Source organism: Megalops cyprinoides, chromosome 24 (assembly GCF_013368585.1).
Source record: "Megalops cyprinoides isolate fMegCyp1 chromosome 24, fMegCyp1.pri, whole genome shotgun sequence".
NCBI classification, from domain to species: Eukaryota; Metazoa; Chordata; class Actinopteri; order Elopiformes; family Megalopidae; genus Megalops; species Megalops cyprinoides.
In genome coordinates, this window is record NC_050606.1 from 21,748,711 (window position 1) to 21,761,344 (window position 12,634).

Sequence of the window (12,634 nt, forward strand, 5' to 3'; positions counted from 1 at the left end):
GAGGGGTGAAAAGGGGGAGGGATGAAGGGGAGGGAGAGAAAGGAAAGAGCCACTGGACGCTGGAAAGTTGTGGCTTTGGGTGGAGCTAGATGGAGACGAGTGGGGGGGGCGTCTCTTTCAGCAAGATCCTGAGTCCACAAGAGGAAATCCTGAGATAGAGCGCTCACACACACAGACACACTCACACACGCATGCACACACGCGCACGCACACACACTCTGTGCGGTCCTCTCTAAACAACGTTTATGCAAAGGGAAACCCAAGCAACCCTTGACCTGGTTAAAATGGTCCAACTGTTTGACTGAATGCCGCTCTGAAAGGTAATGGCATTTTATTTTACTTTAGGAGAGTCTCTCCTTTGTGTGTTTTCAGTAATGCTGTTCCTCTAAAAGTGGAATGTTTCCATTGGACTCTCTGATGTGGCTTGATAGAGGGGTGAGCAATGGCTCAAAACATAATGAGAGCTTTTTATAGACTAAAGTAGTTTCTACAATTGTAATTGACAGAGTCTCTCAGATTTATTCAGATTAACTTCATCATGCTTTGTGTTTCATGTCAATGGATTATTAGCAATACCTTTGTGTGCTAGTTCAAGAATAGTACAGAATTGTGTTCAAATGTAATGTGTGTAAGATTTCATTGTAAAAACACTTCATTTGCAATTTAGTAGATACAGTAGTTTTGTGGGACAGTAGTGAGCTTCTCATGAACTAGGACTGTCTTTACATGCTCTGCAGAAATTTGTGCTCTTAAATCAGATGAGGAAAGGTGTGATTCCCCCTTAAGCATAGGAAAAAAGACAGTAACTTTTGGTGCTTTTTAAAGGACTTTACCATGTTCGGTTTAAATTTAGTGAGAAAACTGAAGTGTCAGTTTCGAACTGAAAGGCACATGTGGAAACTCTAGATGTGCTTGCTTTATATGGAAGGCATGAAGTTGTAATTAAGTGTAGATTTCTGAAAGCACCCATGAGATTAACGGATTTAGAGTTACTCTAAGGTTATGTTCCAGCACACTGCAGTTCCTCAGTAAAATGGTGATCTCCATATGTGGGTCTGTGTATGTATTTGACTGTAGGGATTGACTGTGGTTATGTGTATGTGTGTGTATGTCTATGTGTGTGTGGTGCATTCATACATTTGTGTGTATATGAATGTAGTGTTAGAGTATGATTATGTGTGCGTGTGTGCATGTGTGCTTGCATGTATGTGTGTGTGTGTGTATGTATGTATGTATGTGTGTGTATGTATGTATGTATGTATGTATGTATGTATGTATGTGTGTGTGTGTGTGTGTGTGTGTGTATGTGTGTGTAACCTGGACCTGTATAGTTTCATGTCCTCCTGCACTAGGACGCACAGCTGCAGTCTCTCAGTCTGGTTGACGCGACCCACAGCACATGGGAGGTTGAGAAATCTGTGCCACGCATAGTTTTCCAGTGACTTCAACACACTTTTCCTCATAAAATGCTTGGTGAAGCACCTTTTTTTGGACCTCGCTGTACCAGATGGCTAATGCTTGACCAGCAATAAAAGTAGTAGCACACTGGCTATACTCCCAGTTAGCAACTGATTCACATTTGGAGAATTCCCATGCTGCCTGATTTTAGGGGAGTAGCTAGAAGAAATACGCTGACATATGACATGAATAGCTGAATATCTTAAAGAATGACTGTGGCTGTGGTAACTGCATCACTCACTCATGAGTCTGGGGCACTGAGAGTCCTACATGAAGTTCTCCTCATGCGTACAGCCTGAGTCACCTGGAATGTATGTCACAGTAAGTACTGATGACATCATAAACAATGTGCCTTTCAAGGACATGTGGGGTGTTGTTTCATTTTGACATTGCCTTTGATTGTCATTGTCATTTGATTGTCACGTGTGTGTGTGTGTGTGGATTTTGTCCAGCTAAAGTCCACGCAGTGTTTTCCATAAAACCTCTCCCTTCCTGTTCTAAGATCAGCAGAGAAGCCATTCTATTCCTGACCCCAGCCTTTTCTGGTGGGCATGTTCCTCAGCAGAGGCGTCCCTTATCTCACAGTGACTCACAGCGCTGATACTGAAGCTGGTTTTGTGGTCAGTCTGCAATGGACTGAACAGAACAGCTGAAACGTTGACCTCAGCCCCCAGACTTCTCCTTGTGTCTGTCGGCTGCAAACATGCAATAACTCGCAGTGCTGAGGCATGGGGGGGTTCCGAGACCCCCGGGGGGTAATCCGTGGGCGGGTGGGATGGGGGCATTCTTAGAGGTATGGCAGATACATGAAGAATAATGTTTGTGGAATGCAACTTTCAGAGAAAGGAAAATAATCTGTTTGTCTGTTTTGTGCTGTTAGATCTTATCTTTTTGAAGATGAATTTTTAAGCATATCTAGTCATATTTCAATATTTAATTTTTATATTATATGAAATTAAGAATAAAAATACCATGGATTGAGTCACTGCTGGAAGGGGGTCCATGGTGCCTTATACAGCGAATTGGGTGTGGGAACCAAAAAATTTGGTCAGAACTGCTGCAACAAAGACCACTTATATGAAATAAATGATCGTTTTCACACATGAGTATATAGGTCAGTTAAGTTCCAAGTGAAATGGTTGTAAAGGACTATAAAAGACCAGAGTGGGGTTGGCATTTGTTTTCTTGCAGTTAGATTGAGGTTGGTGGGGGGGTGCCAGACAGCACATGTATGTTTGTGAATGAATATGCTTTAAGGGGATCTCTGTGTGGTCATGTGATCCACAGGAGGTATAGCCAGTGCTAGCTCAGGCATGTCTCCTGTGCTGATGGCCCCATAGATACATACAGCATTCCTGATAGAACTGTGATAACACTGCAAACCATGTGGGTCAGATTATAGTTGGTACAATAGTGGAATTTCTTGGGGGAGGCAGGGCAGCTCCAAACCTCTGAATACAATTTTGAAGCTCCTTAAATGTCATCTATGTAATTTACATGGCACAGTGGTCTAGTATACAGAATGTATCATCTGATGTTTTCCTTGTTTACGGTTTAGGTGTAACAATTATGCGAAACCAGTGTACTGGAGATATCTTAAATATTTTTGAGTTCCTCATGGATATTTTCTAACACCATCTGTATGCTGTGTTTTATTGGACTGGTGTATTGTTACAGAATTCCAGTGTGCATGCTTTAACCCTCAACACAGGCACACAAATAATAGAGTTAAATTGATTAACTGAACTGAATAACTTCAAATCAGTTGCAATAAATTGAATGAAATTTACAGTCATTTACAGTTAGGCAGTTAGGCTAGCTTCCAACTTCCAAGAAAGTCTGGAAAGGTCATACCCAAATGGGTCTATTTCCAGAGAGCGTGACCCTGGAGCTGAGAGTGGCTTTTACACTCAAGCATGTAGTGTGTGTTTTGTATATCTGTGTCACCCCTTGTTCTCGGTTCACCTGGAGTCAACCCAAGGAAACATGGATCTCTCAAACGAGGGTGCTGATTGTCTACACAACAAGGCGTTAATTATAGTGTATCGGGTCCACAAACCTGCTCTTCAACAATGATGGCATAGTTTTCATATTTCAAGCAGGGTCCACAGATGCCCCATTGAGTGCCGCTCAGATATGTGATGAGCTACTTGTCTAAACAGCTCCTGCTCCATTTCTCTGTGAAGTCTCAGCTTTTCCAATGTTCATGGTCATCGGTCCAACATATGATGGAGGTGGTTTATTTAAACGTGTGTTTTTTTTTTAATCTTTTTGTGGTCTGACCATAACTCGAGGTCAAGAAGACCATGCTGATGAGATCAGAAGCCATTAAATGTGACCAGAGCTGTGAACTAGCATTGTGAACACAGCCTGTGTAATCTACTCTGTCTGTATGTCTGCCCACCCATTGAATTATTATAGATCATTTTTATTTTGAGTTTAATTCCCTTATGATTTCATCTGTGGTATTGTTCTGTTTATGAGATATATTTTTACTCATAACTAAATATATTACAATTATTATATTTTTTTCCTGCTTATTTTGTAACTGTGTTCTTCTTATCAACTGTTGAATATCATGGGACATCAAGAGAGATATAATTAACATTATATGTAATTAGCATTATACTGGTGATCCCCAGCAGATTCTGGTGTTATGAATTACCAGAGAGGGAGGGCTCTCTTATCATAGATACCAGCCAGCTGGACCAAAGATAATGTCAACAGTGGTAACCAAGATGGCAGCCTATCTGTACTATACAGATGCAAGCTCTGTATCTTCACTGTTCCTTCACAGAAATGCCTGGGATTCAATGGTTTAAATAATACCTGGAACTCCTAAGAGGGGCCAGGAAGGAATGCAGAGTGTGCAGTCTCCATGATAATAAACCGTCTCTGGCTGCACTCCCAGCATTGCTCCATCTGTCAGCATCTCCATAACTGTGGTTTGCTCTTGCCCTCACGATGATGTAGACGGACAGGAAGGCCTGTGTGTTTTGACAGGCGCTGCTGGTGAGCAAAGAGGCAACAGGACTGAGTGATACTGGCACGCAGGACTCAGCAGGACTTGCAAACTGGTGGCTCAGGTGAAACGAAAATCTCAGGCTAAAGCATGACTCCCGGCCCTCTGCTGTTGGTCTTAAAGAAAGATTTCCCTGAAGCTCATGCATGAGGCAAAACAGCTCCGCATACACCTGAAGCCCTGGTGACCTCCCTGCTCCAACACAAACTGCATATGCCACCTCTGCCTCTGGCTGGGCCACTGTATGCATTTGGGGGATGCTAGATGCAATCTCTGTCTCTCCTTGGGTCAGTATACGGATTTGGGGTATGTTTAGACACCATCTTTGTCAGGACTGCGGCGTCTTAGCCAGTTGTTTTGTCCTCCCTGTCCATGTGCTTTTGTTTTTCCCTGTGTTCCAGCCCTGCCCTGCTCTCTGCCCTGTCGCCGCCCATCTGACTGCCTGACTGTCTTCACCTGCATCCCGTCTTCTCATCAGCCTTGCCCTATTTAAGTCCTGCTTGTGTCTTGTCTCATTGCTGGTTTGTCCCGGTTCGATGTGTCGTAACTCACCGCTTGTCTTTTCATCGTGTCTGCCTGCCGGGTCTGTTTTCTTGCCTGTTTTCCCGACTTCGCTCCTCGTTCTTGCCCTGTGGTTTTGGTCGCCGTGTCTGTTCTGGTTTTTTGACTCTGCCTGCCTTGACTTCGTTTCTGGATTGCCCTCTGGACTTAATAAACCCGTGTGCCCAGTTTTCTCTGTCTGTGCTTGAGTCCATGCCCGAGTTCTGACAATCTTTATCTTTGGCTGGTTTGCTGTGTGGTTTTGGGGGACTTTAAACTCATTCTTCATATAGGGCCTTTGGATGGTACGCTCTCCAGGGTCTGCTTCTTGCCTAAACAAACCAGAGCTCCGCCCAGCTCCACCAGAGCAACAGCAGGAACCCCCCACCCCACCCCACCCTATAAATCTCCATTAAGAGATGGTGATGTCATGGTGCTCCTGGTAATTACGGGTCTGTAATGGGACACAGGCCAGCTCTGGCCCCAAACGGACACAGAGGGTAATCTCTAATGACAGTGCTGCTGTTTACTCAGCACAGCAGAGGGATGGTACTCTTGGCACACATGCTGGATCTATTATGGCTTATAAATAGCTGGTGGTCTATGGCATGGGGCACTGAGACTTCAGCAGTACTAAGCAAATAGATCTGAAAAGCTTTAAATGGCATCTTGATATTTCAAAGTGCTGTTTTTCCTCTGAATTGAGCTGGCTTTCCTACTTCAGTGAGAGATCTAGAAAGGTTTGAGTGCAGAGTCTCACAGTTGAGTTTGATTCCAGAGTACAGAATCTTACAGTTGAGGCTGGTTCTGGTGTGGAGTCTCACAGTTGAGGCTGGTTCTGGAGCGCAGTCTCACAGTTGAGGCTGGTTCTGGAGCGCAGTCTCACAGTTGAGGCTGGTTCTGGTGGAGAGCATGCCGGGACATAGTGGTTTTGGTGATTCAGACAGCAGCACCACTCAGGCGTGCCAGGTTAGTTTTGTATTATGATGATGTCATATGGGTGAAAGTTAAATATTAATCTAATGAGACCTAGAGAGAACTGCCAGCTACACATGCTGAATGTGTAGTAATTCAGTAGTAGTTCATCTACATGTGGTGGAATTTTTCATCTTCAGGGGACTTCACTGAAAGGTGGAAAGAGGAGAAGGGCTGTATCCCTCCAGTGACACCCATGTCTGAATCCATGTGGTAGAGATTAAAGCACATGCTGGGATATGAGGGTTGGCCGTCAAAGGAAGGAAAAATTAGGAAGGTGTGTGTGCCTGTGTGTGCACACATTTTTGAGTGTGTTTGTGTGTGCACATGTTGTGTAATGTGTAATGTTGTGTAAAGTGTGTGTGTGTGTGTGTGTGTGCATGCACGCATGTGCGTGTGGGTACGACTGCTGACAGCTCCATTGTGGTCACATTTATAGGTTCACTTACGCCGTGCCAAGCATCTTTAAGCCATGGGAGAGGCAAGACTGATGGAGTTGTGATCTGTGTGAGAGAATTAATGTCAGGGGAGTGCCTTTCATCTCTGACATTATTAATGACGTGTTTTCTGTTGGCTACTGATGGGTAGAGACTTTCTCAGGCACAGTGCTGTACATATAACAGTGCTGTGTTTCTTCCTCCCTGCACTTTCTCAAGCAGAATTCCCTGCATATAACTAAAGCTCCTCCTACTTCTCTAGATAGAGCTTCACTCACGATACCTACCAACAACCTCAGCAAGGACACAGCCAAGTGACTACTGGACATTTGAATGTCTGCTTCTTGTCTTCCACAGGAAAGAGCGTTACCAGGGGTCGGGCAGGATGATATCCCAGGAGGCATTGCGCCTTCCCCCTGAGGGGCACTCTGTGCCACAGAGCTCACTGGATTTGAACTCTATGGAGGACTACTGGAGCGAGTTAAGGAGCATAGAGGAGACCAGTCACTCCTGCCAGGAGGAGTTGCTAGAGGCACGCAGCATTGATGGTAGGTTAAACCCCGGCCTTGCCTGGGGAGGGGGAGGGACCAGAGGGAGGGGCAGTGACAGTAATGGGGAGGAGCCTCAGGTTCTTTCATTGCACCCACTACTGGTATCATCTATGTTGTATGTGGGATGACCAGGCAGTTAGACTTGCTAATTTAGCAGTGAGCTGGTTCATCTGTCCCCAAACTGTACTATCCCTGTTGTTATTTCCTAGAGCCAACTTCTGGCTTTTTAATATTGACTGATTTATGTCACAAATCTGTGTGCCATAAGATGATTGTTGGATGCTGCGTTTACTTTCACAGAGGCGGAGCTTGAGGAGGCGTGGCTCCAGGAGGCGGGGCTATCCACACTGGTGTCAGGGGCCCCGGGCGACGCCCCGGCGGAGGCCCTACTATCCACCCTCACGCGGACACAGGCCGCGCTTGTCAAGAAGCGGCTGGACAACTACACCCAGACCATGCGCAAGAGGAACAAGCAGCCCATCCGCCATGTTCGGGACGTCTTCGCCACCCCCGATTCCCCTGTGAGTAAGCGCCAGGCACCCTCCTCTCCAGAACAAAGGCCCCCTTATTGTCTTACTACCCACCCCTGCCTCTCCAGGCCAAACTTGCCTCACACAATCCCAAACTGTGGAACTGTTTCTTTTTTAGAAATATTTCATTGCTAGGGTAATGTAATTTAAAAAATTAAATCTGTCATACATTCATAGTGTCAGAAGGAACCACAGTGTGCTCTTAAGAGATGAATCTGTAGACTTATGAGCCGCCTCTCCTTTACCCTGGACTGAAGTTACCCTTAAGACTCAGAAGTGCCCATTCAGGGTTGGCTCTAAATGTAGAAAGGTTACATTATTGTCACTTACTGAGCAGATGCTCTTATCCAGAGCAACTTAGATTAATTACAGTTACCCATTTTTACCCATGTTATCCATTTATACAGCTGGATATTTAGGCAATTGTGGGTTAAGTACATTGCCCAATGATACAGCAGCAGTGCCCCAGTGGGGAGTCGAGTCTGCAACCTTTCAGTTACGAGTCCTGCTCCTTGACCACTATGCTACACTGCCTCCCCTCAAATTTGTCTGGCAGCAGCTGGGATTACCCTCTCTGCACTGGTGTGAGAGAAAGTACATTACTTTGCGCTTTTGAGTCTTTCTCTTTGTTCATGCTGTTGTTATTGTACACTATCCCACCAAAAGTCATGGGACGTGGGTAATTTTGAATAAAACATGTTTTTATTCCACGAAAATAATTGCATGTAGGCCTGCCTTTGGCCTTAATCGCTGCTTCAGTGCTTTGTAGACGACTGGTAGAAGGTTGGTGGTGTTGTGCTCCACTCCTCTGTTAAAGGAATAGTAAGTTCCATTACTGAAGATGGTCATCTCAGCCTTGCCCTAATTTTGCCTTCCAGTTCATTCCAAATAATATTCTGTAGGGTTGAGCTTCGGGGTCTCTGCTGGATGCTACAATGTTCTCATCTTATTGTCCTCAGACAATGTGCAGTGACACCCATTATCTTGCAATCAGATGTGGTGCCCCATGTTACCATGTAACACAGTGTACATGCTTAGTGAGCGTTGTTAACCAGGAGCAGTAAGAGTACATCTCCTGTCTCAGAGAGCTCAGAGTCTTCTCTCATGAATGCCATTGGATGTTGTTACAGGATGGTAGATATGCAGTTGCACCCTTAGCATGTAGATGCCGGTGCAGTTGTCATGAGCAGCGTTTGTGTTTAAGAGTGAGGAGGTAGGGAGAGGACATTCCCACATCTGTGATTCACCCTCACATTCTGACTGCCGTCTACATGACCGTTGGCTTTCCGTCCACCTCAGCTCTTAATTAGTTAATGAAGTCCGTATTTGAATAGGAAGTCCCAGCACCTGGATCTCCAGCTGTAAAACAGATGTTGATCTAATGGTAAGCTCTAAAAATCGTGATCGCATGCTGTCAGAATCAAATCAGTTTTGTATTCTCGGTACTTCTACCTAGAGTGTGTTGAACACAATGCAGTCAGTTGCTGCAACTGTCGGTGGAGTCAGTGGCCTGGCTCCAGAATTGAGTGAGTTTGGTATTAGCCGTGCAGTACCAGGGCTAAGGATCCTCACTCCATAGTCTGGAGGACTCTGGACATTCACATTTGCTTGTCCCTGCCCTAAGTAGAACCCTTCCACAGGGACTTAGCAGCACCCCTCTGTGGTTATGCTTGCTGGAACAAAGCAGGAAGTCCTGGGCAGTTTCATGCCTCGTGCTCGGCAGCGTTCAAATTCCAGGGCCTGATGCAGGAACTGTGAATATAGCCTTTGTTTGGGGCTTTTAAAATCGAGCAGGCCGATGTCACACCACTCCCTCCTCTGACACAGACAGAAACAGCATAATGTGACACGGGTGGCATACCCAGTGTTGTCACCTCTCTCTGTGACTCAGTGGTGAATGCCCAGTGACTCACTCACAGCTGACCTGGGATCAGTGAGGACTTTTAACTGCCTCCACTCTCCACTACAGTCATGCACCATAAAACATACAGTGAGTGCGATTAAGGGAAGTGTTTATGCACTCTATTGTAGGCACAGGCTGGATTAGACACAATTGTATCGATCTATAAGATAAGCAATAAATGCATAAATGAAACCTCTGTTTCCTGTAAGTCATTTAGAAGACCAACAAATGCATTCTGTCTCATTAGCCATTTGCACTTGATATAAATCTAAAGGCTTTGCATGTTGACCGCAGACTTTTTACTTAGGAAAGAGGATATAGTCATGATTGTGCAACATGTTCATATTAATATAGTGAAAGTAATGCTTTCCTGTTTCAATGTTTTGGCTGACCCTGTCTCACACAGACACATTTAATATCTCTCTTTCTATTTTGGTTAAAGAGCCTTTTAGCTGTCTGATATTTTCCATGCTTAGCCACAGGGCTAATAGGCTCATTGCTGGTTGCTTGGAGCTGAATTGGCTCCAATAGTTATTTCAGCTTTTACTCCAACATCCAGCTGAGGTGAAAGCCAAAAGACTGACTTCATTTTCAAAGCATTCATGTTAAAACCAAAGCCTGGACAAGAAACAGTACCTTAGAGTGCTACAAAAGAACCAACAGCCATAGACCTTTACAGACATTTACAGCTTCATCAGATATGGTGCATTTATAATTGTAGCATTAGCTTGTTTTCCTTCAATGTCACACTTCACCTCTGAAGACTAAGCAGTAGAGATGAATTTGATTTATTCTCTATCATTATGACAGTGAGAACTGAAATTGCATGATTTAAATAAATCAGGATGAATACTTTTAATTATGTCATTTCACTTGTCAGTGATCAGTGTTCTGTGAACTGTGAGTTCACACTAGAAACCTGTATGAAAAGTAATTCTGTCAGTATAATCAGAGTAAAAACATTAGATCAATAATATAGTACAATGTGTATTAATGAATTATAAAAAGGCAATATATGTCATTTTACTGCATATTCTACAGTAAAAAATACTTAATGAATATAGCAATATATGTGTGATGAATTCAGTATATTTTTTACAGTCTAAGAGTAGAACAGATGAGCGAAATAAAGCTTGCTTGCATGAATTTGTCCATAGGTTGCATAAATGAAAGTGGTCATAGCTTGCAATAAAGAAAATAAAGTGACTGTAGCTTGCATTAATGTCGCAGGTTTATTTCTCTGTTTTATTGCAGCCTGTGTGTCCATCTGATCCTGTCTCCGCGGTAACCCCTAGCACCCAGCCCTCATCCAAACTGCCCCACTGGACTCCATCACAAGGTGAGACAAGTCCGGGGTCTTTCCTCTTCCCCCCTGGACACTGCAGGAATGAGAATGGTGCTGGTGTGTGTGAGAGTGTAAGAGTGTGTGTGTGTGTGTATGTGAGTGTGTGTGTGTTATCCACCTCACGTCTCTCTCTCTGTGCAGTGGAGAGCTGTGGGTCGGACTGCCAGCCGGTGAGGGAGACTCTGTGCTTTGATGTGCCATACTCGGAGGGGGCTGTCGCCCGCAGGAAGAACCGCGACTGCCAGGACTGCCAGCGGGTCCAGAGGGATGACGGAGCCTTGCCAGTGAGTGACACCTGCCAGTCATCTTGAATGCCAGCCCAGCCCCCAGCCCGCTCCCAGTAACCAGCCTGCAGTAACCCACGCGGTGCTAACTTTCATTTAAATGAGAGAACTCTGATTACAAGGAGATGTCATTGCTGAAGGCACAGACTGCTGTTCCCAGTTCAGTGCTGGCATTGAGATAGGCCTTGTGTCTGAAGAAATTCACTCATGGCTGAACACATTCCTCTGTGTGTCTGCACCCCCACTCATTCTGTTGCATTTCTATTTTCTGCCTCACATGCAGGCATTAATCTGTGTGGAACTGTGAATACAGATGTCACTGTAAAGCAGGTAGACAAAAGCATACTCATTCGTATCCCTAGCATGCACAGGTATTCCTGAATGCTGTAGGGTTAATCTACACTACATTTACAGTCAATTGCTTAGCAGATGCTCTTGTCCAGATCGACTTATATAGGTTACAATTCTTATATGTTATCCATTTTATACAGCTGGATATTTACTGAGGCCATTGTGAGTTAAGGGCCTTGCCCAAGGTTACAGCAGCAGTGCCCCAGCGGGGAACATGATCAGCAACCTTTTGGGTTATGCCATGTTCCCACCGCTACACCGCTATAGATCGCTATGTACTAATAAAGTGTGGTGTTTTCTCGGAAGGAGTGCTGGTATCTGTTTAAGCTGTTAACATGTTTATTTTCTTTGTCTGGTGCCCAGATATTTCTTCCTCCATGTCCTAAGTTGGGGCTGACCAGAGTTGAGGACTTATCCTTAGAGGACATGAAGAAGATTGGCTACATCTCCCTCATAGAGCTGACCACCTATTACGATGCATTGGGGGTGGAGCTGAAGAGAACCAGATCGACGCGGGGCAAGGCTCGAGGTGGGTTTGGTTTGGCAGAGGGGTAAGGCCAGCACCCCAGCAGGTCAAGGGATCACTTTTGCCTGTGCCGCCGTCTCAGCCTCCCCCCTCAAATTCAAACGCCTTCCCCCTTTCCCCTGTCTCTGCAGAGAGCGGTATCTTTGGAGTTCCCCTGGCGACGCTGTTAGAGAACGACCAGAAAAAACTTCCTGGCTCCAAAGTTCCCCTGGTTTTCACAAAGGTGAAGAAGTGGCCAATGCTAAGTAGGAGGGCTTCTGCTTTCCGAAAGATTCATTTCCCCAAAAATCCCCACCTCCAGCATTCTAGGTTTTTCTGTGAATTTCTGGATCATAGACTTCAGTGTGAAATAAGACTTAGGAGTCTCATGTCATGAAGTACTGATCATATGACTGGATGGACATCTAACACAGATAAAATCTGACTCCCTGGTGGCCTCTAAAGTGGAGGTTGTCACTCAGAAGGAAGATGTTTTAAGACCTTTGAGTTCTTTTCTCATCACCGCTCTGTTTCATATTAATGTGTATTTCTGTTTGCACTAGTTCAGCAGTCACAAGAGGGAGTTACCTCAATTATATTTACATATCACCATCTCTTACATCCGTATATTTCATTCTGACTGTTTTATATGTCATCATCTTATACGTCTGCAACAGTAAAGCGAGATCCTGGCTCATGGTTACAGTGGCCATTACCAACCTGCCTATAAAAC

General features: G+C 44.8%; 1 protein-coding gene across 6 annotated transcripts in view; it reads left to right on the top strand.

Moving 5' to 3' along the window:
• The window catches only part of LOC118771213 (rho GTPase-activating protein 28-like), a 34,136-nt gene that overhangs the window by 12,401 nt on the left and 9,101 nt on the right, over window positions 1-12,634 (top strand). For 3 of the 6 annotated variants that reach the window (XM_036519134.1, XM_036519138.1, XM_036519139.1), the window contains exons 1-7: window positions 187-320; window positions 6,790-6,980; window positions 7,284-7,504; window positions 10,671-10,755; window positions 10,903-11,045; window positions 11,760-11,925; window positions 12,054-12,145. In XM_036519134.1, coding sequence (XP_036375027.1) covers window positions 6,818-6,980; window positions 7,284-7,504; window positions 10,671-10,755; window positions 10,903-11,045; window positions 11,760-11,925; window positions 12,054-12,145 — 870 coding nt within the window. In that variant the 5' untranslated portion in view covers window positions 187-320; window positions 6,790-6,817. Of the gene's footprint in view, window positions 1-186; window positions 321-6,789; window positions 6,981-7,283; window positions 7,505-10,670; window positions 10,756-10,902; window positions 11,046-11,759; window positions 11,926-12,053; window positions 12,146-12,634 lie in introns of those variants that run through there. The other 3 variants (XM_036519136.1, XM_036519137.1, XM_036519135.1) reach the window with 1 other exon arrangement.